Source organism: Rana temporaria, chromosome 4, assembly GCF_905171775.1.
Source record: "Rana temporaria chromosome 4, aRanTem1.1, whole genome shotgun sequence".
Classification (NCBI taxonomy): Eukaryota; Metazoa; Chordata; class Amphibia; order Anura; family Ranidae; genus Rana; species Rana temporaria.
In genome coordinates, this window is record NC_053492.1 from 101,100,541 (window position 1) to 101,125,265 (window position 24,725).

The 24,725-nt window shown below is 45.0% G+C and overlaps 1 protein-coding gene across 3 annotated transcripts in view; it reads left to right on the forward strand.

Annotated features, from left to right (window-relative positions):
- The first annotated feature begins 4,954 nt into the window (after positions 1–4,954).
- FBXO25 (F-box protein 25) overlaps positions 4,955–24,725 on the forward strand; it is a 50,567-nt gene continuing 30,796 nt past the window's right edge. Inside the window, exons 1-3 of one of the 3 annotated variants that reach the window (XM_040348682.1) lie at positions 4,955–5,104; positions 14,955–15,089; positions 19,367–19,467. In XM_040348682.1, the coding sequence (XP_040204616.1) occupies positions 14,965–15,089; positions 19,367–19,467 (226 nt within the window). In that variant the 5' untranslated portion in view covers positions 4,955–5,104; positions 14,955–14,964. The remainder of the gene's footprint in view (positions 5,105–14,954; positions 15,090–19,366; positions 19,468–24,725) is intronic. The other 2 variants (XM_040348681.1, XM_040348683.1) reach the window with 2 other exon arrangements.

Here is a 24,725-nt window from a genome sequence, read left to right on the forward strand (position 1 = left end):
TAGGGCCCCTGCCGCTGAGGCTAGCTTTAGCACCTTGTCTTCTGGTAAGAAGAGCTTCTGCTGCCGAGTGTCCACTATATATCCCAGGAAGGTCTTGACCTGCTCTGGTTTGAGGGAGGATTTTTCTTTGTTGACTATCCACCCTAGACCCTCCAGGACTGCTATTACCCTGTTGGTGTCCAACGAGACCTGAATGGCAGACTTTCCTGATATCAGTAAGTCGTCCAGATAGGGTATAAGGGATATGCCCTGTAGGTGTAGGAATGCCGTAGCTTCCGCTAGGATTTTTGTGAATATTCTTGGGCTGGAAGTTAGCCCAAAGGGTAGTGCCCTGAACTGCCAGTGGAGGATTTCTCCTTCCACTACAACCGCAAACCTCAGGTATGCCTGGTGATCCACATGAATTGGCACGTGAAGGTAGGCATCTTTGAGGTCTAGGGTCACCATGAAGGCTTCCTTCATGAGGTTCTTTCTTACCGAATAAATACTTTCCATAGTGAATTTTTTGTATTCCAGAAACTTGTTCAGGTTTCTCAGATTCACTATTAAACGGTATTTTCCAGAAGGTTTGCGAACCACGAATACATGGGAATAAAATCCCCGGTATTGCTGATCCTTTGGTACCGGCACTATCACTAGTTGTTCTGCTAACTCCCTTATGCCCTGTAAGAGGGCAGATCTCTTCAGAGCATCCCTGGGAAGATGTGTAAGCGTGACCATAGAGGGGGGTGTCGTCAGAAATTCTAGACGATAGCCCTTTTGAATTATTAGGCGAATGTAGGGACTGTTCGAAATTTTTTCCCATTGGGGAAGGAATTGGGACAGTCGACCCCCCACTTTGATCTCGGCGTCACTTGGATTGCTTGTCGCCGGCTTTTGGAGGAGGGAAAAGCAGGTTGTTCCTCTTATTCCCTTTACCAAAGTTCCAGCGCCTGTAAGGTTCCTTTTTGGATTTTTGTTTACCCTGCCCCTGGGGGCCTCGAAAAGTTTTTTTGAAAACTTCTTTTTTGGGTTTAACTGGAAATTTTTTGCCTTTTTCTGATGACCTGGCCAGGACATCATCTAGGTCTTTGCCAAACAACAGGGAACCCTGAAAGGGGATACCACATAATTTACCCTTGGATGTTACATCTCCTTCCCAGGCTTTAATCCAAACTGCCCTCCTAGCTGAGTTAATGAGGGCTGCTGTTTTAGCTGATGCTCGTGCAGATTCAATTGCTGCATCTGCTAGGTAAGCAATCGCTTTCCTTATCACTGTAAGTGATTCAACTACTTCTTCTGCATCAGTATTCTGAGCCATGTGCTCGGTGAGCGTTTCCACCCATATATCGGTGTTCCTAGCTACGCATGCTGCTGCTAGAGCTGGACTCAGTGCTGCCGAGTTGGCCTCCCAAGCTTTTCTAAGGAGAGATTCTGCTCTACGGTCCATCAGATCCTTGATGTTACCCGCATCCTCAAAGGAGAGATCAGACAATTTAGTGACTTGCGACAAGGCCGCATCAAGTCTAGGGAGTTTAAAAAAGACCTCCTCGTCTTCCTGGGAGAAGGGAAACCTTCTTTTCCAGGTTTTTTGTTTGATAATCCTCCTTTCAGGATCTCTCCACTCCTGTAGGACTAATTCCTTGAGGGACTGGTGTAGGGGAAATACTTTAGATTGGGTGTCGCCCAAACCCCTATAGACCTTATCCTGTGCTGATGCTGCTTTAGGGGTCTCTGGTATCTCCTCTGTGGCGTAAATTGCCTGGAGGAGACCCTCCAGATCTTCCACGGCAAAGAGGTGTCTCCTAAGACGTGCGTCTTCCTGGGACTGACTAATTGGGTCCCCGTCTACCTCTCCTGAGCTGTGCCGGGACCTGGGTAAGCTTGCTACCTCACTTTCTTCACCCTCTATCTCCCCCGGAGGGGGATTTTGCGGTGATGTGAAGAAGGCACTTGGGCCCCTAGAAAAGGGGTTTTCTTGTGAGGAAGTGCCTTCCCTGGGGGTAAGATCCTCTGTCCCAGTCTGAGCTGTCTGACCAGCTGCCTCCCGGAAAGCTTTTACTGTTGCTAACATTTCTGTTTGCATAGATGCAAGAAAATTCTTCATCATTGCCGCAGCCTCCTTCCCTGCTAAAGTATTAATACATTTGTAGCAGAAAGGCTTAGAGTAAGATTTGGGGAGTTTCTCTCTGCAATTCCCACATTTCTTAGAGGAACTATGCCCTGTAGCGGCAGGAGACTGAGCTGAGGCCTCCTGGGCTCCGCTGGGGGATTCTGAAAGACATGAGGTATACACACATTACTCTGTCTTTTTTCCCAAAGACTGCTGGCTGTACTGGGGAGGAGAGAAAACAGACTAGAAGAAGGGCCAGATCCTGCACTGGTCGTTCCCTAAAAGTTTGGGAAATCTTCACTGCTTCCCTCCTCCCTTTCCAGGGGGATTCGTACTTACCGACCCCCGACCTGGATCTGCCAGCGGTCGCATCTGTCTTTCCGTCCTCTTCCATGAGGAGGGTGACTTGGTCCTGGCTGTCGGTACTCCTACACGAGTCGTCCACAAGCCGACCTGCCCACCGCTCAGCGCTGTCTCACGTTGCCGACAGGAACTTCCGGGTTACGCCGCCGGGAACCGCCCACTTCCTGTGATGCGGTTCCTGTTCCCAGAACGAGGCTTGGAACGCAGCATTTGAATTTTGAAGACCCGGGAACAGCCCTTTCGATGGCGGTGGTTTCAACAGCACTCAGTGATGGCTCACCTCCCCGCAGCTCAGAGCACTGGTGTGTATAGGGGGCGACCTGTGAGTTTGGACCGAAGTCTACAGGTTAGTTCAGCCCTCCCCGGCCTCCCTAAAACCTGTCTCACAGGGGTACCTTCGACCCTCCCCGGTCTCTAGGTTTTAACAAAAAAATAAACGTGTCGCTGTGTTCGGAGAAACACAATCAATACTGGGGAGCAAGGGGAAGGGTGGGGCTTTTTAAACTGTCATGTGATTGTGTTTCCTGCAGGGAGGAGCCATCATCTCTCGGGTGCCGTCCTGGAAGGTGATAAGAGAAATATCACTTTCACTGTCCCACAGTAAAAAAAATTAACCCCTTACAGTAGCGATTATTTGCTCTTTTTGTACTTATTTTAGTTTTTTTAACCCCATTATGTTACTAAACATCTCAGGCCTTGGTCACACCTCTGTTTTTTGCAGAAACACGCTACAGTTCATTTACATGTTTTCCTATGGGACACGTTCACATCCATTTTTTTTTAAGGCTATTATCCGATTAATCGAAACAATAATCGGGCAACTAATCGATTATGAAAATAATCGTTAGTTGCAGCCCTACATATGAGGTATCGCCGCGATCGTTGGAGTGAGAGAAATAATTCTAGCCCTAGACCTCCGCTGTAACTCAAAACATGCAACCTGTAGGAATTTTTTTAAACGTCAAAGTTCGTATCAGATAAATTCTTAATCCTCCATCATAAAGTGTCCATGTGTCTTCAAAGTGCTCCGTGTTCAAAAATATAGAAGCGCTCCAATGCTCCGTTTCTCCATAACAGGCGTCCTCTGGGATTGGAGGCTGCATTAAGACTTCAATCCTGTGTGTAGTGATTGGCTGATACATTTTTTATTTTAAGTGGTTATTGATTTTGCAACCTCCCACTTTTTAATTTAAGTATTGATTTATATGTGTAGACGAGTATGAAAATGGTTTTACTGATTATCTATTTTTATTAATTATGTGCACTAGGTCTTTTTTACCCCAAATCTCATATTTAAGAGGCCCTGTCAATCGCCTATGGAGATTTTTAAGGGTAAAAGTTTGTCGCCATTCCACGAGCGGGGGCGAAACTTTGAATCGTGACATGTCGGGTATACATTTTCCAAAAAGGCTGCGTTTGTAAGACCGCTGCGCAAATACAGTGTGACAAAAAGTATTGCAACAACCGCCATTTTATTCTCTAGGGTGTTAGAAAAATATATATATATAATGTTTGGGGGTTCGAAGTAATTTTCGAGCAAAAAAAAATAAAAAATGTTTTTAACTTGTAAGCACCAAATCTCAGAAAGAGGCTCAGGGGCTGAAGTGGTTAATGTGTCCTGTGCAGTTCAGGTTATAAAGATTTATGGTCCTTTATTTTTTGAAAATAACACTGTTATGGGACATTCCTATCTTGAAATGCTGAAGGACTGACCTTTCCCACTTATATGCACTGTCTGCTTGGCTCTGCCCCCCACTCCCTGTGATTGACAGAATTTGAGTCATTTAATTTAAAAACAGATCAAACAAGTGAAACCAGAAACTAAAAATAGATCAAACAGTTGAGACCAGGATCTAAAAATAGATCAAACAGTTGAGACCAGGATCTAAAAATAGATCAAACAGTTGAGACCAGGATCTAAAAATAGATCGAATAGTGGAGGTCAGATCTAAAAATGGATTGGCTAGCTGAGGCCAGTTGCACTGTTCCTGGGCGGCGGGCCTGTGTGCCAGGAACATAAGAGAGGATACTCCTGATTTGTAGAGATCTACTCTGACTTCCTGTTCCAGCTCCATGACAGGAAGTGAGGTAAAATCTCTCCAATTGGCAACAAACAACACAAAATAAACTGACAGGGGCTTCACCTTTTCCCTACTCCCTCTAAAACTGAAACTTTCAGGTTTAATTTCCCTGCTCAGCTCTGTCTGGATTATTGCTCTCCTCCTTGTCTGGCTGTAATGTATGACCAGCGTTCAGTTATATTCGTGCTCGGCAGTGTGGGTGGTACAATCCACCTAGCATAGGCTGTAGCCGTAATGCACGGATGGGCTCTTATGTCGGTCCCTCCATCATCCATATCATGGCGCCTGCCCAACCCCCTCCTCCCTCTGCGCCACATCAGCCGCTCAGGGGTCGCAGAATCAAAACAAACACACGTGGTCTGGGTCACCTGACCATCGCTCTCCGCCAATCCGCTCTATGTTCCGGAGTATTGGCGAGTGACCGAGGCGCGTCACTCTTTGCCAAGCAATGGACGGAAGAATGGGCGGGGATAGCGACGCCATTAGCATATTGTGTTAGAGACAGGAAGACTTCCGGCAACAAGAGGTGAGGAGAGGTTATATGTGCGGAGAAGAGAGCGGAGTGCAGGTGAGTGCTGTGCCGGGACTGTCATTGGTCACACTGTGCTGGCTCATCATGGGACTACCAGTGTACTTTAGGGGCCCCAGCTGCCTCTCACCCAGTGCTGCTAGAAAACTGCTATCTCCATGACAGACATTTCCCTTCCTGTCCTTTACACCTGGCTGGAAGTCCAAGGTGGGGGGAAATGCACTCTGAGGACCTGTCTAATTTTGAGCCTTTATTTGGGAGGGGGATTTGTACAGCAATTTTGCATACAGGCTTAAAGCGGAGCTCCACCCTAATTACAACATTACTGCATTTACATTTGCGCTATCAACAATGCTAAATATGGATGTTTTCATTTTGTAAATATGTACAGTACCTGTACATTGCTGAGGCTTCCGGTCTGCGTCGTTGCGGGAATTTTACGGGCATTGCGTCACTTCCCGTTCGATGCTGTGCAGTGGGAGCTTCTCTCCATAGCTCCCTGCCTTCACTGCGCAGCCGTCATATCAAATCTCGCGGTATTTCTTTAGCAGGAAGTGACGCGCTGAGGCTGTGGCTGTGTAGCTGAGGCTGTGTTTACATGAGAAATCACAACGCCTGCCATTGCTATGGCAACACAGACGCTGGCGCCCATGGTCCGCGCTGCGTGAGCGGTGGATGCTGGGAACACAGCGTCACCGCAACCAGGAAGTCCCTGCCCGTATGTATTGCCAACACTCAAAATGGAAACGGAAGGAATATAAGTTATTTTTCAGCACAGAAATAGAGCGGAGCGGACGTTAGAGCGGAGAGAAGTAAGTTTCTTTAAGCCCTGCACTTAGCTATGTAAATAGACTAAAAAAAAACAAACGTTATTGCATGGGAGATCCGCTTTAAAGTGGTTCTAAAACCTAAACATAATGCATTCCCTGCAATGCGCTTCTGCCCACGTATGGCCAACGCTCTCACCGTCAGACCTCCGGGTAGCTCAGTGACCCCATCAGTAAGATACAGCATTGGTGTCTCCACAGCAGGAACACATAGGGAGACCCTAGGGAATTAAATGGTGGTCATTGCAACTTTTTATCTTGCACTGTGTTTGCGCAGCAATTTTTGAAACATGTTTTTTTTTGGGGGGGGGGGGGGGGGGAAGTTTCATGCATTTAAAAAAAACACCCCGTAAAGTTAACCCATTTATTTTGTCTAATGTGAAAGATGATGTTACCCCGAGTAAATGGATACATGTCATGCTTTGGAATGGCACCAAACTTTGGTACTTTAAAAAATCCCCATAGGCGACCCTTTAACATTTTTTACAGGTTACCTGTTTAGAGTTACAGAGGAGGTCTAGTGCTAGAATGATTTCTCTCGCTCTAGCGTTTGCCGCGATACCTCACGTGTGTGGTTTGAACGCTGTTTACATATGTGGGCATGACCTATGTATGCGTTCACTTCTACAAGCAGGGATAGGGGGAACTTTTTTTTATTATTATTATTATTATTATTATTTTATGTTTCTATTTTGATGCTTTCTTTTACTTTTTTTTTTTGATCACTTTTATTCCTATTACAAGGAATGTAAACATCCCTTGTAATAGGGTTATGGCATGACAGGTCCTCTTTACAGTCAGATATGGGGTCAATAAGTCTACAGGTCTGACCTCCTAAGCTGGGGGAAAAAAAACAAAAAAACGATCTTGGCTTCCCAGCTTAGACGGCAGCAAGTTTTCAAATGCAGAGGCTGGACGTGACGTCATAAGATCACGCCTGACCTCCAACAGGTCATAGAGACTTCTGGGGAACATCTAGCCTGCCAGATTCTCTATGGTCAACCTCCGGCCCTGGTCGATTCCTTCTTCGGCCACAGGCGAGTCGGTAGAAGCACCGGATGGTGGGGGCGTCCCCATCCCGCCGCCTGTAAGAATGATCAAGCAGCTAAACAGCCACTATGATTGTTCTTATGGTGCAGGGAATCGTCGGCTGTAAAAGAAGATATCCGAATGACATCTGTAACCGCAGGCATCATTCAGATTATCACCACTCAAATCTGCAACGTCATATGATGGCGTGCGGGCGGGAAGTGGTTAAGCACAAAGGAGGAGAAGCCTCATAGTGCAATGTTATAAAAATTCTTCTTTAATAAAAAGTGAATTCTCTTACATTTAACCACTTGACCTCCAGAAGATTTACCCCCTTCCTGACCAGGCCATTTTTTGCATTACTTTAACCACTTGAGCCCCGGGCCATTGTCAAATGATGGCTTCACGGTGGCTCTGAAAATCCAACAGGACATCATATGACGTCCTGGATTCCTCCGGCCACTGGGGGGCGCGCGAGCGTGCGCCCGGCGCGTCCCCGAGATGCCGATGCGCGTGCCTGGCGATCGGTAATGACTGAACAGGGACGTGGAGCTCTGTGTGTAAACACAGAGCTCCACGTCCTGTCAGGGGAGAGAGGAGACCGATCTGTGTCCCTGTACATAGGGACACAGCATTGGTCACCTCCCCCAGTCACCCCCCTTCCCCCACAGTTAGAACACAATACAGGTACACATTTAACCCCTTCCCCACCCCCTAGTGTTAACCCCTTCAATGCCAGTCACATTTATACAGTAATTAGTGCATATTTATAGCACTGATCGCTGTATAAATGTGAATGGCACCAAAAATGTGTCAAAAGTGTCCGATGTGTCCGCCATAATGTCGCAGTACCGATAAAAAAAATCACAGATCGCCGCTATTACTAGTAAAAAAAAATAATAATAATAATAATAATAATTCTGTCCCATATTTTGTAAGCGCTTATTGCGATTTTTTTTTTTTTTTTACCAAAAATATGTAAAAGAATACGTATGGACCTTAACTGAGAATTGTTGCTTTTTTTTTTTATAGCGGGAAAAATTAAAACCGCAGAGGTGATCACATACCACCAAAAGAAAGCTCTATTTGTGGGGGAAAAAAGGGCGTCAATTTTGTTTGGGAGCCACGTCGCATGACCGCGCAATTGTCAGTTAAAGCAACGCAGTGCCGGAAGCTGAAATTTCACCTGGGCAGGAGGGGGGTATATGTGCCCAGTAAGCAAGTGGTTAACTGACAATTGCACAGTCATGCTACTCTGCACCCTAATGAAATGTATTTTTGGTAAAAAAAAAAATCCTAATAAGTGTAACATTATAGGATCCACAAACTATGGGATATATTTCTGAAAAAAACATTTTTTTTATATACTGCTAATGGTGGCGATCAGCGGGACTGTGATATTGTGGCATTCAATCTGACACTAACTGACACTTTGTTAGAACCAGTGACACGAATATAGTGATCATTGCTAAAAAAAATGCACCGTCGCTGTACTAATGACACTGGCTGGGAAGGGGTTAAACATCTAGGATGATCAGGCTTTTACTAGGAGGAAGTGATGGGTTTTATTCCCTGCTTTGCAGAGGCACAGAATTTATCCCCCCTGCCTTGTTTACATAGTGTGTGTTTTACTGATGATCAGCAGGTGCCGGCAGATATCCAGTGCCGTCACCCGCAGATCGGCTTTTGCTTTTAATAAAGTGTTACTAAATTCACAACAGTAAAATCAGTCTGTATATGCAGTATAGCATGCTTGTTATACTCACTGAAGAACCTAAGGTGCTAATCCTCTGCATTATGTAAAAAGGCAATTTGATCCTCCCTTTCTTCCACTGTCCCCAAGCCATCATCTTAATAGAACAGAGCCTTGAAGACACTCTGCACATGCTCAGTTTGGTGTGTATTGCTAGAGAGGTTTTTTTTTTTTTTCTTTCGTTTTTTTTTGGAAGGGTGCATGTGATCAGCACAGGGCCAATCGGCACTGTGCAGATAGAGGATTGGGGGAGAATGAAAGCTCGTCCTACAAGCTTAAGCAGACACTGATAGAAGTCGTAAGACTGCTATATACTGCTGATGAGAAAATGTATTTAGCAGTTTAAATTTACTAAAATAATTATATTTCCATGTTCTGTGTACTGTGGGAGACCAGATATAGTGAATGTAGGCTCCTGGGTTTAGTAACACTTTAAAGGGTAAGTTCACCTTTACAGAAAAATCTGTAAGGTAAACCTCACCGGTCCATGTCTTAGAAATCCCTGCAGCTTAAAGCGGAGGTTCACCCTAAAAACAAGGATATACCATTCAATCCAGCATACTGCCAACATGTACAGTATGCTGTTTTTTTTTTCAGGTTTACATACCGTAGTAGAGGTATATCCCCCCCCCCCCGGCTTCCGGGTAGTGAATCCCACGGGAGTGGGCGTTCCTATTCAGAGACTAAGTGATTGACGTATGACAAAAGCTTCCCCCCCTGGCGCATAATGCGCGTCGCCAGTTTCCAAAAGAAGCCGAACTGCGAGTCGGCGATATACGGCGATATACGGCGCCTGCGCACCGACGTTCGGCTTTTTTCTGAAACTGGTGATGTGCCTTTTGCGCCGGGGGGTGAACCTTTAATCTCCAAAACATACCTCGTCAGGAAGTACGTTTAGGAGAATTCTAATTGGTCGGCACCATCACATGGGCGGCGCCGATCAATCAGAACCCAGGTAACCCATCCTGTCACCGTGGGCGAACTGGAGAGAAAGCCACAGTGATTTCAAATACCCGGACCGATACAGTGGCGATAAAAGCTGTCAGTGCGGATGATTGCCTGACTCCAGGTTAGCAGGACTGAGGGGATGGGGACAATGTAAGTTTACCTTACAGATTCTCTGTAAATGTGAACTTACACTTTAACCACAACAGAAGTGGCCTGGCAGTGGCACATGCACACCCCCTGTAGGCAGCCTCCAATCCCAGAGGACGCCTGTTATGGAGAAACGGAGCATTGGAGCGCGTCTATATTTTTGAACACGGAGCACTTTGAAGGCACATGAACACTTTATGATGGAGGATTATGAATTTATCTGATATGAACTTTGACTTGATACATTTTTTACTTTAAGTGGCTATTGATTTTGCAACCTCTCCCTTTTTTAAAGGGGTGTACCACTAATTTTTAATGTTTATTAAAAGTCAGCAGCTACAAAAAGTGTAGCTGCTGGCTTTTAAGAAACATACACTCACCTGCTCCACGTTCCAGCGACGCACCGGCCAGGACTCTGCTCCTCTCCCCCCCTCTCCGGCCGGCGTCTTCATTCTAAGTGTGGGCACCCGGCCGTGACAGCTTTCGGCTTCACGGCCGGGCACCCACTGCGCATGCGCGAGTGGCGCCATTTGATTGGACATGCGATCACCTGGGACCTGTCACGTCTCCCAGGCGATCGCCTACAGGGAGGGGCTGCCAAAATGCAATTAGACTATTCGCCTTTGCAGCCCCTCGGCGGAAGGAGGAAGTGGGACTGGAAGTCCCACTCCTCCTGAAGCCCCCACTCCCCCCCCCCAAAAACAATTTACATGCCAAATGTGGCATGTAAGGGGGCGAGGTGTGGCATGTAAGGGGGCGAGGTGTGGATTAAGCAGAAGTTCCACTTTTGGGTGGAACTCCGCTTTAAGTATTTATTTATATGGGTATACGAGTATGAAAATAGTTTCACCGATTATCTATTTTTATTAATTATGTGCACTAATGTGTATTCTCTTAATTCGGGTAGTGAATTATAAAAAATGTTTTCCATTTAAAGGGACAGCGCACTTTTTTTTAATTTTCAGAATCTCATTGGGTCCAATATTCAGAATTATGTTGCATGAGTCTTGTAGCTACAATTAACCAAGCACGTGGTTTTTCTACATATAACAATTTTTCAAAAGATAACTGAAGAACTGCTTTAACCCATCTGTCATTACAAGAAATAACTTGTTATTAAATATTAACAGTACAATCATATTTCCCTAGTTATTTATTTCCAGAAGAACATAGATATGCCTGGAGTTATGAACCTCTTACACAATATCATATGAAGTCACGAAAATCTTTTGTACAGCACTTGTGACCATATATAGAACATTTCAGCACATGTTACCTTCATCATGGGCACAATTCCCAAATTCTCAACACAAAAGCAATTTAGCAAAAAGCAATTTAGCTCCAGGATTTTCTGATCAAAGGACAGTGAGGACCATTTACTGCATAAAAATTAGTTTTTTTAAATTATATATTTTTTTTTATTCCCCAGTAATAGAAAGGCTAAAACATCCCTCCATTTTCTTGTCTGTGTCCCAGAGACAGGAAGAGGGGGGAAATCTTCCCAATAAAACGGTCATTGCAATGAATAGGCTGTCAATGCATCAGAAAAGCATTTTTCTCAGACCTAGTGCAACACAATGCAAAGTAGTACACAAGATATTCAGGTGCATCTCATAAAATTAGAATATCATCAAAAAGTTAATTTTATTTCAGTAATTCAATTCAAAAAGTGAAACTTGTATATTTTATGTAGATGCAATACCATAGGTGTGCGCAGCCTATGGCATTAGGGTGTGCACCCCAAAGCTTAAACACAATATATGTGTATATATATATATATATATAAATATACACTGTATCTCTATCAGTAGGGCAATGGACAGTGTCAGTATAGTGGTAGAGGGCATCAGTAGGGCAGAGGTTGGTGTTAGTAGTTTATTTTCATAATTTTTTAATTATTACTTTTTTTACAATAACATATTTTTTTTTTTTTTTTTTTACAATATTTTAAGTGCCCCATTGGAGGGGCTTTAGTGAACTATCAGGCCTCGTACACACGATAGGACCTGTCCGATGAAAACGGTCCGCGGACATGTCCGCTGGGATCATTTGGTCTGATGGCTGTACACACCATCAGACCAAATTTCCCGCGGACAGAATACGCGGCGACGTGCGCGACCCTGGAAGGTCACTGCTTCCACGCATGCGTCGAATCACTTCGACGCATGCGAGGGCTTTCGGCCGAGCGGACATGTCCGGTGAGTCATACAGACGACCGAACATGTTCGACGGAGGTGATCAGACTGTGGCACTGCTGAGGTATTATGAAGGTCCAGTCCAGGTTGCTTTGATAGCGGCCTTCAGCTCATCTGCATTATTGGGACTGGTGTCTCTCATGATCTTCCTCTTTACAATATTAGCCCACAGATTCTCTATGGGGTTTAGGTCAGACGAGTTTGCTGACCAATCAAGCACAGTGATCCCATGATCATTAAAGGCGGCCATACACGGTTCGAATTTCGAAAATCGTATCAAAGAATTTTCGTACGAATTTCGCACCGTTATTGAATTTCATTTGGAAATCAAAGTTCCAGAGTCTGGAGGAAGAGTGGAGAGGCACAGAATCCAAGTTGCATGAGGTCCAGTGTGAAGTTTCGACAGTCAGTGATTTGGGGAACCATGTCATCTGCTGGTGTAAAGTCAACTGCTAGGTGTTTATGGGGTCTTAAAGTGGTTTTAAACCCTTACATATACCCAGTGACTGGCCTCAGGTGATACAGCAGGGGTGCCCAACCAGTGGCCCAGAGAGCCCTCTGATGTGGCCCGCAAAATCCTGCTCTGGGATGGAATAGAATAGAATACTTTTATTAAAGGTAAGTTTATTACTAAAATCACAGTGTGTGTGTGTGTGTAATATATATATATATATATATATATATATATAGGCATATCTGTTCTGCAGTGGTTACTGGGCTGCTTTAAAACTGATCTGCAGAGCAGTGCACCTGTGGGTTACCTGCACTGAGCCATAGACTTCTGCGAGTTTGGTTAGGGTGAACTGCAGCACATGTCTGTGTGTGAAAGCAGCCTTGGGCCCCTTTCACACGGTCAGTCTGACCAAATTGGACCCTCTATTCAACTCTAAGGCCCCGTACACACGACCGAACATGTCTGCTAAAAATGGTCCGCGGACCAGTTTCAGCAGACATGTTCGGTCGTGTGTATGGCCGACCGGACCGTTTTGCAGCGGACAAATGTTTCTTGGCATGCTAAGAAACATGTCCGCTGGAAGCCTGTCCGTTGGACATGTTCGGTCGTCTGTACAGACTCACCGTACATGTCCGATCGGCCGCCATCCCTCGCATGCGTCGAATCACTTCGAAGTGATTCGACGCATGCGTGGAAGCATTGAACTTCATCGGCGCGGCCTCGTCACCGCGTATCGTGTACGCGCGGATTTCTGTCTGGTGGTGTGTACAACCATCAGACAGAAATCTCCAGGCGGACATGTCCGCTAAAAACGGTCCGGCGGACCGTTTTCAGCGAACAGTCCGTCCGTCTGCACGAGGCCTAAGGAGTGGCAGATGTAAACCGACTTGTGTCCTCCCTCCAATTCAATCCGCAAAAACAAGAAAAAAATAGTATAGTGGACTGTGTCCCTGTCTGCAAATACAGAGCAGACACGAACCTGCTATCCGCCCGCTCTGATCATTGTGGCCTGTGACCGGTTACCAAGTCGCTTAACCACTTAAGGACCCATTCACGCCGATATACATCGGCAAAAAGGCACGGCTGGGCACATCCACGTACATGGCTCTTTAAGCCCAGCCGTGGGGTCGCGCCGCGGGCGCGTGCACGCGACCCGGTCCAAAGCTCCGTGGCCGCGGGACCCGCGGACCTGATCGCCGCTGGAGTCCCGCGATCAGTCCCCAGAGCTGAAGAACGGGGAGAGCGGTGTGTAAACACAGCTTCCCCGTTCTTCACTGTGGCGCTGTCATTGATCGTGTGATCCCTTTTATAGGGAACCACAATCGATGACGTCACACCTACAGCCACAACCCCCTACAGTTAGAAACAGACATGAGGTCATACATAACCCCGGCAGCACCCCCTTGTGGTTAAATCCCAAACTGCAATTGTAATTTTCACAGTAAACAATGCATTTTAAATGCATTTTTTGCTGTGAAAATGACAAGTGTCCGCCATAATGTTGCAGTCACGAAAAAAAACGCTGATCGCCGCCATTAGTAGTAAAAAAAATTAATAAAAATGCAATAAAACCATCCCCTTTTTTGTAAACGCTATACATTTTGCGCAAACCAATCCATGACCGCTTATTGCGATTTTATTTTTTTTTATTTTTTTTTACCAAAAATAGGTAGAAGAATACGTATCGGCCTAAACTGAGGGAAAAAAATAATGTTTTATATATTTTTGGGGGATATTTATTATAGCAAAAAGTTAAAAATATTGAATTTTTTTTTCAAAATTGTCACTCTATCTTTGTTTATAGCGCAAAAATAAAAACCGCAGAGGTGATCAAATACCACCAAAAGAAAGCTCTATTTGTGGTGAAAAAATGACGCCAATTTTGTTTGGGAGCCACGTCGCACGACCGATAGGTTGTCCGTTAAATCGACGCAGTGCCGAATCGCAAAAACTGTCTGGGTCCTTTAGCTGCCTAAAGGTCCGGGTCTTAAGTGGTTAAGTGGCCCTCTCTCTTCAAAAGGTTGGGCACCCCTGTGATACAGAGATGAAAAAAAATCCTCCTACATAAGTTTCACCTGTTTATCTGCAGCCTTCTCTTCTCTGCATGTGTTCAAAGTGCAGAATTTTTACAAAGCTTGTGTGAGCCGTCAGAAAAAATGGGGCAGAGAGCTGAAGTCATATTCTGCAGAGCTCAATGAGGAGAGTTGTTTGGAGGAAAGGGACAAACTCTTAAAACAACTTTGGTCCCTCCAGAATTCTGGCCCTGCTAGCCATGTAATGTCACACATCTGTCTCCCAGTATGTAGTCTCACCTGAGGCAACAAGAAACAAGGGAGTAATCATATTTAGCACCTCTACAGTACAACCTTCGCAAGTAAAGGATGGTGTGTCTGTAGGAATATAGTGATACCGGCAACTCTGCTAACATTGTAACATTACATTTGTGATTGCTGTTTGAAAGAGTACCTGTTAGTAATCCCGTATGACATGATGACTGCTTGAGAAGGATGTTCTATTAATCTATTGCTCTGATCGGCAGGACAGTCATGCCATTTTTGGGTCAAGACTGGCGTTCTCCAGGCTGGACCTGGATAAAAACTGAAGATGGGTGGAAAAGATGGAAGTTTTGTGGAGATGATCCTGAAGAAAACAACAATATTAATCTCCAGCTGTAAGTAGACTAACACCCATTTTTATTATTGGGATATTATTAAAGGCATCATAAACCTTCCTACCTGCACTTTTTCACCTACATAAGATGTGCATTGATCATGTAGTTTCATGGTGACGTTGGTGGTTTTTCCTGTACACACAGCCTGTAGTAGAGTAAGGGCTCATTTACGCTTGCTTCAACTTCAACAAGGCTCCAGGCAGGCTTTATTAAAGCTCTCTGAATGCTAGTTAAAGTGATACTAAAGGTTTACGTTTAAAAATAACAAACATGTGATACTTTCCTCTACTGTGCAGTTCGTTTTGCACAGAGTGGCCCCGATTGTCCTCTTCTGGGGTCCCATGGTGGCTCCTCCCCACAATAGATAACCCCCTCTGGTAAGCTCTCTCCCGAGGGGGGTTACCTTGTGGGGGCGATCCCGTGTCATACACTCAGCGTACATAGCCGCAGAGGGTGTGACTCGGACGTTTCAATGGATTTGATTGGCAGCAGTGGGAGCCAATGGCTGCACTGCTATCAATCTATCCAATGAAGAGCCGAGAAGCCGTGGGGAGAACGACGCAGGATCGCGCTCAGGTAAGTAAATGGGGCCTTGGATGCATAGGATGCGTTAAGGTGAAAAAAAACACGAGGCTTTACAACCCCTTTAAAGCTCCTGTCACTAAATAAAATGAGAACCCCATGAATAAATCAGTTGATGAAACATGTCGGGGTGTGATTGCTAAAGTCACAACCGCTACCTTAACCTGCTAGTTTGGACGTGGAATGGTCTATTTTTGCTACCAGCTTAATCACCTGAGCAGCAGCTCCAGTACCACCTGCATAAGGGCTGTGAGTAATAACTTGGGCTATTCGTTGGTCCGCTGTGACCACTAGTTCACCTGGAGAAAATTTTCGTTTGTGTTCACACCGTGTTACTTTTGGATTTATTTCACTGCTTTTGACAAGTTATTTTTGTGAGTGCATCTTTTGGGAGATTTTTAGTGTGTTATTAAAAGTTGTGTTGCAATATCACACTATTGTGCTCTCTCTCTTCATTTCATATGGCTGTCATCTTGGAGTTTTCTGTTTGCATCGGATCTCCATCCATTTAACTGAATGCTCCACTCTACAAAGAAGGAGCTCCATCAATTAAACTGAGTGGGTCAGTTAAAAAGCCTGTGTGCCTAAACACGAGAATGTCAGGCCATTTGTTGTGGTGGGTTTGCATTTCTGGTGGTAGAAGCACGTAGTTACTATGGTGTGGTGAAAGCACTCACTGAAGATCGTGAAGGAATTTCTTCTGTTTTCCATTTATGAACTTTATTTATGTTCACTTAGTAAGTTTATGGACTTTTTTTGCCAACCTGTTATTTTTGGTGCAATTTTTGCACACATTTTGGACACTTATATATTATCTCACTCAGAGGGTGGATTATTCACACATTTTTCACTGTGTCACTGTACCAATAGTATATATGTTGTTCTATTATTTTTCACGTATTTTGAGCGCTGTTTAATATCACATTTGGTACCTTTTTCACATTAGGTAGCACTGTATTTGCATATTAACAATTTTTGAATTTATATTTTTATAGCAGCAGCTCATGTATATTTATTAATTTATTCATTTATTTTACTAATATCACTATAGTTCACATTTATTCTCCAGCTACGCGCAGTGAGGGTGGCTCAACTAGACGGACCTTATTTCCACCTTTTTTCCAACTAAATAAAATGAGCAAAGGAGAAAAAAACGCTCAGGTGTGGGAATCTTCGAGGTGTTTACTTCTCCCAGAACCACGGGTGCAGGCAATGCATAGATGAGCAAAGCTATGACTAAACACTAAGGCTGCGTACACACGGTCGTTCCAAACCAATGAGAATGGTCCGACGGGCCATTTCCATCGGTTCACCGATAAAGTGGCCTGATGGTCTGATGTGCGTACACACCATCGTTCCAAAAACCGATCGGGTCAGAACGCGGTGACGTCAAACACACGACGTGCTGAATAAAACGAAGTTCAATGCTTCCAAGCATGCGTCGACTTGATTCTGAGCATGCGCGGGTTTTGAACCAATGCTTTCTGTACTAACCATCGGTTTGGACCGATCGGACAGCGGGCAATCGGTTCGATTTTGAAGCATGTTTTAAAATTTTGGACCAAAGGAAAACAGACCGATGGGCTATACACACGGTCGGTTTGGACCGATGAAACTGAACCTCGGTCCATTCTCATCGGTTTTGTCCGACCGTGTGTCTACGCGGCCTTATACAGTGTGAAGCTCATCAGCTTTACCGGTGTGCTGTGACATGTAGTACTGTTTTGGATTTTACAATAAAGGCAATTTTTATTCGGTGTGCGGCTGTCCAGAATAATTTGTCCTTTTGTTTTGCAATCACTAAATAGAATAGTTAGCTTACAGTCTTGTTTACACCTGCTTTTGCTTTGCTTTGACTTTGCTTCAAAATTATACCCTATGTAGCTTCACCGAAGCACCAAGCCAAAGCGGTGTAAACTGTTATGCTGCGTACACACGATCATTTTTCAGCATGTAGAAAAAACAAAGTTTTTCCAACTTCATCATTAAAATGACGTTGCCTACACACCATCGTTTAAAACAAATTCTCTAGCAAAGCGCGGTGACATACAACACTATAAAGGGAACGTTCCATGCGGATGACGCCACCCTTGGGGGTGCTTTAGCTGATTCCGTGTTAGTAAAAGACGATTCGCGCTTTTCTGTCTGTTACAGCGTGATGAATGTGCTTACTCCATTACGAATGGTAGTTTTACCAGAACGAGCGCTAACGTATCATAACTTGCTTCTGAGCATGCGCGGGTTTTTAACGTTGTTTTAGCCCACACACAATCATTTTTTACGACCTGAAAAACGACATTGTTTAAAACGTTGTTTAAAAATGCAACATGTTCGAAAGAAAATTTTGTAGTTTTTCAGAACCCGAAAAAATTATGTGTAGCCCACACACGATCATTTTAAATGACATTTTTTTAAAACAACGTTTTTTTCATGCCGAAAAATGATCGTGTGTACGCGGCATAAGCTAGCCTTTTTATTTAGTGACAGGAGCTTTGATTGGCATTCAGAGAGCTTTAACAAAGCGTGTCGGAAGCCTTGTCTTGAAGCAAGTGTAAACTAGCCCTAAATCTTCACATTCCAGTCTCGGAAGTTCCTGTTTTCATTCAAACATGGGGCATGGCACTGCATAGGTTAATCAATGACCTCTGTCTACAGTTTAAGAACTGACACTTCCTGTGGGAAAAAAAAGGAGATCTCCCACAGTCCCCGGATCTCTGTCTAGCACTGATGCAGGTGAGAGCTAAATAGTAGTTAGATCTGATGCAGAGCAATTAACAGAGATGTGTTTTTCGAGGAAATGACAAGGCATGGATTTGAATAGTGTGTGACCTAGAACAAGAAGTTCCCTGTCCATTTTAATGAATAGGTAGCAGCTAGGTGAAAAAATACATGGACTTAGGGGGGTCGATCAGCCATGGCGCTACAAACTGCAACCACAGCATGTGAGTGCATCATAAGGCAAATGGTCTGTGCACTGCAAGTGCAGTTGTTCTAGATCTGAAGGAAACATGCAAGGAAAGTAAAAAAAAAAAAAAAAACAGCTTTTGCTCATCTTACACATGATTGGATGATAGAAATCAGCAGTGCTTGCCCTCAGACCTAGCACAACTGTAGTGCAGCAGTGCAGACTATTTGCCTTTAGTAAATCCACCCCATAGAGAAAATTACTACATTTTTTAGCGCTAAAGCACCTACAGTGTGAAAGGGGTCCAAGTGTAATTTCTCTTTTGTCCCTCTGTTATCAGCATGAGTCACTTCTGAGAAGTATTTCACCACACATGAGATGGGAGGGAAGGGGGCGGGGTGAGAGCTCAAAATGGAGCTTGTCTATTCAGAACAGGGTTCTTCTGCTGTGTGCAGGGGGTGTGTCCCTTTTCTCCAATCAGCTCTCACACATTGTAACTGCAGGCTCTCTGCCCCCTCCTCTGTGCTCCCGACAGATAAAGATTTTAACACCTTTTCTGCCCATTTGAAGGGGTGTTTAAGAGCAGAAGACTGCAGATAAACAAATACAACTTATGTAGGGAGATTTGTTTCATCTCTGCATATCATCTAAGGCTGTTCACCTCACTGGATATATGTGAGGGGGTTACATCCACTTTATTGGACTTATTTAAATGAAAGTATGTTTTCTGATTTACAAAAGCTACACTGATGTATAAGATTTCATTTATTATGCTTATTTTTTTCCTCAGATTAAATCTAGATGATCAAGAACCTTACACAGCTGAAAATTGTGCATTCTCCACTAACAAATCAGAAAAGGAGGAATTTAACAACGTTGCAAAGACACAGTGTAAGTGTTTTATGAGCTGTTTTATCTGCCAGGGGATTTGTATTTCTGTTTTATTTATTCCTGATATTTATAAATTCCCCCACCCCCAGCACAAACAGGTTGATGACTCTGATTACAGTTAGGCCCCTTTCACACGGGTGGACCGTATGTCAGCTTTTTCATCCATCCGTGTACGGATGAAAAAGGGACATACATTGGTCCCTATGAGAGCGCGGATGTCAGCGGATGAATATCCCCTGACACCCGATCTCGCCCACCTCTGCATTCCTCCGATTCTGCAGACGGAGGAAAACCCTATTTCTTTATCGTACATCACGGGACACAGAGTCTTAATCATTACTATCTGGGTTATATTCAACCATCAGGTGCTGGACACTGGTGTAATCAATTAGAACAGGAAGTTCCCTCCCTATATAACCCCTCCCATACTGGGAGCACCTCAGTTTTTTCACCAGTGTCTAAGGTGTTGGTCACGAATTAACATGTGCTCTGAGGAGCTCCACTGGAGGGATCCATGCTGGATGTAAAAAGCCTCCATAAAATCCGGATCCGTCCAAGGTGCTTCATAGCCAAAGTGGACAGTACCCGGGCCTCGGTGCGAAGAACAAGGTTTTGCCTATAATGCTTCTCTCTGAGAGCTGGACCCTGGGTTCCAGTACATTGGTCGATGTCAAAGACCAAATATTTTTTCTGTTGCCAGGGTGCTATATAAGTCCAGGGGAGAGGTGATCTGCTATGGACCCCAGTCCCTGAAGGTCTGAGACGAAGCCTGCGTTGAGGGGTGAAGGCTGGGCCTCTTGCTTTGCAATACCCTGCAGCGTGGAAAGGTAAGCGGAGGTACCTACGGGACTTGGTCCGACAGTGGGTTCTCCATTGGGGATTATGGGTATCGCCTATTTTATGCTTCTATGCATGGGCAACTTAACCACAAAGTCTTTTGAGACAGGATGGCTCTGGCACCCATATACCTCCCCTAGTGGGTCCTAGTCCTCCGCTGAAGGGGCTATTGGGTCTTGCCTATAATGCATGTGTGCCTTGGCAAAGAAACCACTATGTCTGTTGAGACAGGATGGCTGTAATACCCATAGATCTCCCATTCAGGAGGTTGGTACCCCTACATGAGTATGTCTTATCTGTTTTCCACGAAGGGCCCTAAGAGGACATGCCGGGTGTTTCGCTTGCCATGCTTTCCAGAAACGGAAGCTCAAGGTTAGCTGATCTAGGGTGCGGCTTACTGCCTCCGCTTGCTTCATGCTCTGCCACGATGGGGGGGGTCCCTCGTAGTCTCTACGGCTCCTTGGGGGATCTCCCTCTCCCCCCGCCTCCACCATTCCCCTACGCGCGCGTGCGTGAGAGGGGCGCGCTTTGAAGGCGGGGGGACGATGTGGTTGCCGCTGGCGCACGTGCGCCGGCTCATGGTGCAGACGCAGGGCGGCCCCTTCAAAAGGCCCAGACGTCAGAGAAGCCAGGGGGACACGGTAGCTTGAGCACGTAAGCACCTTGTGGAAATTGGATACAGATTCATTTAAGACACCTACTCGGCATCTAGCTGTGTTAGCAAGCATTATTTGCTAGACTAAGTTCAGCTGTTGATGCACCAAGGTTAAAGTTCCTCTGCTTTTTGCTTAGGACTCTTTTGTCTCCCCGTAAAAGAGGGTTCAGGGGTAGGAAGGGGTATCACCACCTAAATCTGGTGGCCCTTTTTATCATGCTTGCATGATACTATCCTCCCCTGTAGAGACTTAAGATAGCTCACATAATTAGCTATCAGCCCTGTCAGGCGTGAGCCTCCCCCAACATTGCAGCACTCTGCATATGTTTTGTTGCATTGCATGTATAGGTCTATAAGAGGTTAACTGCTATATTCACAGCAGCCTCCCAAGCAGAAAACAGGGTGTGTCCCTTTCCCTGCTCTAAATCCTCAAACAAGGGATTGAAAGACCTGAGGATGAAGGTTCACTGTCAGTGAACAGATAACAGGTGTTAATGAGGAGAAAACTATCAGAAGCCCCAAAAGCTCTGGTTGCAGCTGCAGTCTTTTCAGAGATCCAAGCTGCATATATCTTCACTTAGCCTAGACGGCAGAGCCTCTGTCTCTTTAAAGTCCTCATCCTGGTGTTGGCTTCAGGCTAACCGAATGCACAACAGGGGGGGTGCACATTTGCTGCTGTGCACATGGCTAACGTTGCAGGTTTGCGGAGACGCACATCTGCAGAGTATAACTGCCTCTTTACAGTCCACATGTTTGCATGAAGTACATGAGTTTGGAATGTTCAAAATGCATGTGGGGTAAAAACCGGTAACAAAGCATGTTTTATTGTTGATCACATAAAGAGACATGTTATTTTGTTCGTATGATTTTATATGTTCACATAAGGTGTTTAATCACAGCAAAGTGCCTAAAATCGCATAAAAATGCTTAAGTGCATAAAGATGCGGGATCTCACATGGTTACTTGATAACCCAGGTCCTTGATTACCCAAGGTTATTTAGGTCACACAGAGAGGCTTGTTTCCACAGGAATGCCTAAAATCGCATAAAGATGCTTAATTTCACTAAAGATGCGGGAGCACACATGGTTACCTGATAAACCAGGTCCTTGATTACCCAAGGTTATTTAGGTCACACAGAGAGACTTGTTTCCATAGGCATGTCTAAAATCGCATGGAAATGCTTAAGGATGCGACATCACACATGGTTATCTGATAACCCGAGTCCTTGATTATCCAAGGATATTTGGTCGTACGGAGAGGCTTGTTTTATACAGGAGTGCCTGAAATCGCATAAAGATGCGGGATCACACATGGTTACCTGATAACCCGAATCCTTGATTACCCAAGGGTATTTGGTCACACAGAGAGGCGTGTTTCCACAGGAATGCCTAAAATCGCATAAAGATGCTGGAGTGCATAGAAATGCGGAATCACACAGGTTTACCTGACAAACCACAATCCTTGATTACCCAAGGATATTTGGTCACACAGAGAGGCCTTTTTCCACAAAAAGGTCTGAAATCGCATAAAGATGCTGGAGTGCATAAAGATGCGGGTTCACACATGGTTATCTGATCACCCGAGTCCTGGATTACTCAGGCATATTTGGTCACACAGAGAGGTTGTGTCCGCAAAAATGCCAAAAATCGCATTAAAAGGCTTAATTGCAAAAAAAAAAAAAAAATTGCTGGATCGCACAGTGGTGCTCGATCATACAAGAATCCTTGGTCCCACAAGGGTACTTGTCCGCACAGGAGTGCTTAAGATGCATAGATGTTGGATCGCATGAAAATTTGCTGAATCGCATAAGAATGCATGTTTGCCTAGAGTTTGACTTAGGAGGCATTATAATTAGGTTTCCTTAATTATACAGGATTCCTTGGCCTTACATAGGCGCATACTTGCTTGCAGGATGCTTGTTCATAGCTCACATGCTATATGTATGCGTGTATACAGCACGCCCCCTTTTTTGTGTGTTTGCGGAAAACATATTCTTATGAACTCACGCTTCTATGAACACACGCTTCCATAGAGGCATATGGCTTTAAAGGTTGCCACATGCACATAGGGGGAGCTATTTGCATGTGTGTTTATTTACAAGGCTGCTAGGGCCCGCCTCTAGCAGGGCTAAAGGCCCAGAGTTTAGCAGTAATGTCATTCCGAGGCAAACCCGTGCTGACAGATCAGTCAGTAGCATGGCTGGGCCTAGGGGAGTCCAGCATGATTAATTATCTGGAACTCCTGGGTTGGGATCCCAGTCTAGAGGGAATATGCTGTCTTTATTCAAACACAGTTCCCTATGCTCAGTTTTATTCAAGGCTAATATAAACTTTGCTCTGTCGGACTGGAACGAGTGGATCCTAACTTAGCATTATCCTAGGAGTCTTGTCCCAGGGATATGCTGGAATTTCAGTTTAGGGTTCTTAACTGAATGATTGGCAGAAGGGAATATCCTTCATACCCATTACCTGGGAGCAGGTTGCGAGGACTGGCCTCTAGGGATAGAATCCAGGCCTGGAAGAGACCACGGCACAGGGAAGGTGGTCAAGCTCCTAGGGAGCCTTATCTGCTAGCTTTCTAGAGCTACGGATGGAGCATCCGGCTTAAGGACCTGAACGTTTAGGTTACAAGGTTGCTCTGTCTGAATACAATCTGACTATGCCTCTCTAGTGGTTTACTTTGGTTACCAGAGAAGAGCTTGTGCCTTGCCTATTGTCAATTGTCATTTCATGGAATGCTAGATTGGCAGGCAATTCGCTGGAGCCATCAACAATCGGGTCCGGGAGATTGGCCTCTACACCCCGACTTTTTTCTGACCAAATGTCACAGAAACGTTACCCTGCACATAAAGGGTGTTGACGTCCAGGTTCAACAAGAGGTTGAACAACTTTGTGTCAAGGCCAAAGGATCCACCCGCATGCGGGACAGATTTTTTATTGACCCTGGGGGCCCAGTTGTCGCTGGTTTATGTGTTATCTCCCCCCAGGGCCGCAACCTTCGTGGCTTCCATGCTACATCAGAAGAGAACGGAAGCTGGCTTAATTGCTCGAGCATAGCCCATACAACCTTACTGCGCAGGGACAGCAGAACTGATCGTAGAGGACCCAGGGTCCCTTACAGCTTGTCCAGGCCTGCTTTGCAGGGTTACATCCTGTCTTGCATACATGTGTATTAATGGTCTGGCTGTTATAGCCTGCATTCTTGAGGATCGGGGCGTACAGAATCAGCGGCAGTTACCTTGATTCATACAGGACAGCTGGCCTCCAGGACCAGATATCCTAGGATATGGAAGGCCCATATTCCTGGTGTGAAACCAAGGGGTGGAATCCTTGGTAGTAGGTCCTAGGTAAAATTCTTACCTTTCTACATTGGAAAAGAGATGGAGCTGGCCTTAAGTTCCATCAAGGGTCCGATCTCGGCACACTCTTGATCTGGGCCGTTATACAAGGGGTGACAGGTATAAGTCCGCCAGTTAAGGCGCCCTTGTGCTCGGAGGATTGGATCCAGTATGCTGGCTTACAGAGTCAGCACCTTGGGCTGATGCACCATAAATATTTCCCTTTATCCTTCTAAAGAGGGAATTGGTGTTCTTGGTTGCGGCTGCCTCCGCAAGAGAGTATTGGCAACTTTCTTTGTATAGAGCCATACTTAATTATTTGTACAAGAAGGGTGATGTTAAATACTCACCCAACCTTATTGGCTAGAAGGATCCAGTGTTCACTTGAATTAAGATATTCTTGCCTTCCTTTTCCTTTTTTTCAGGAC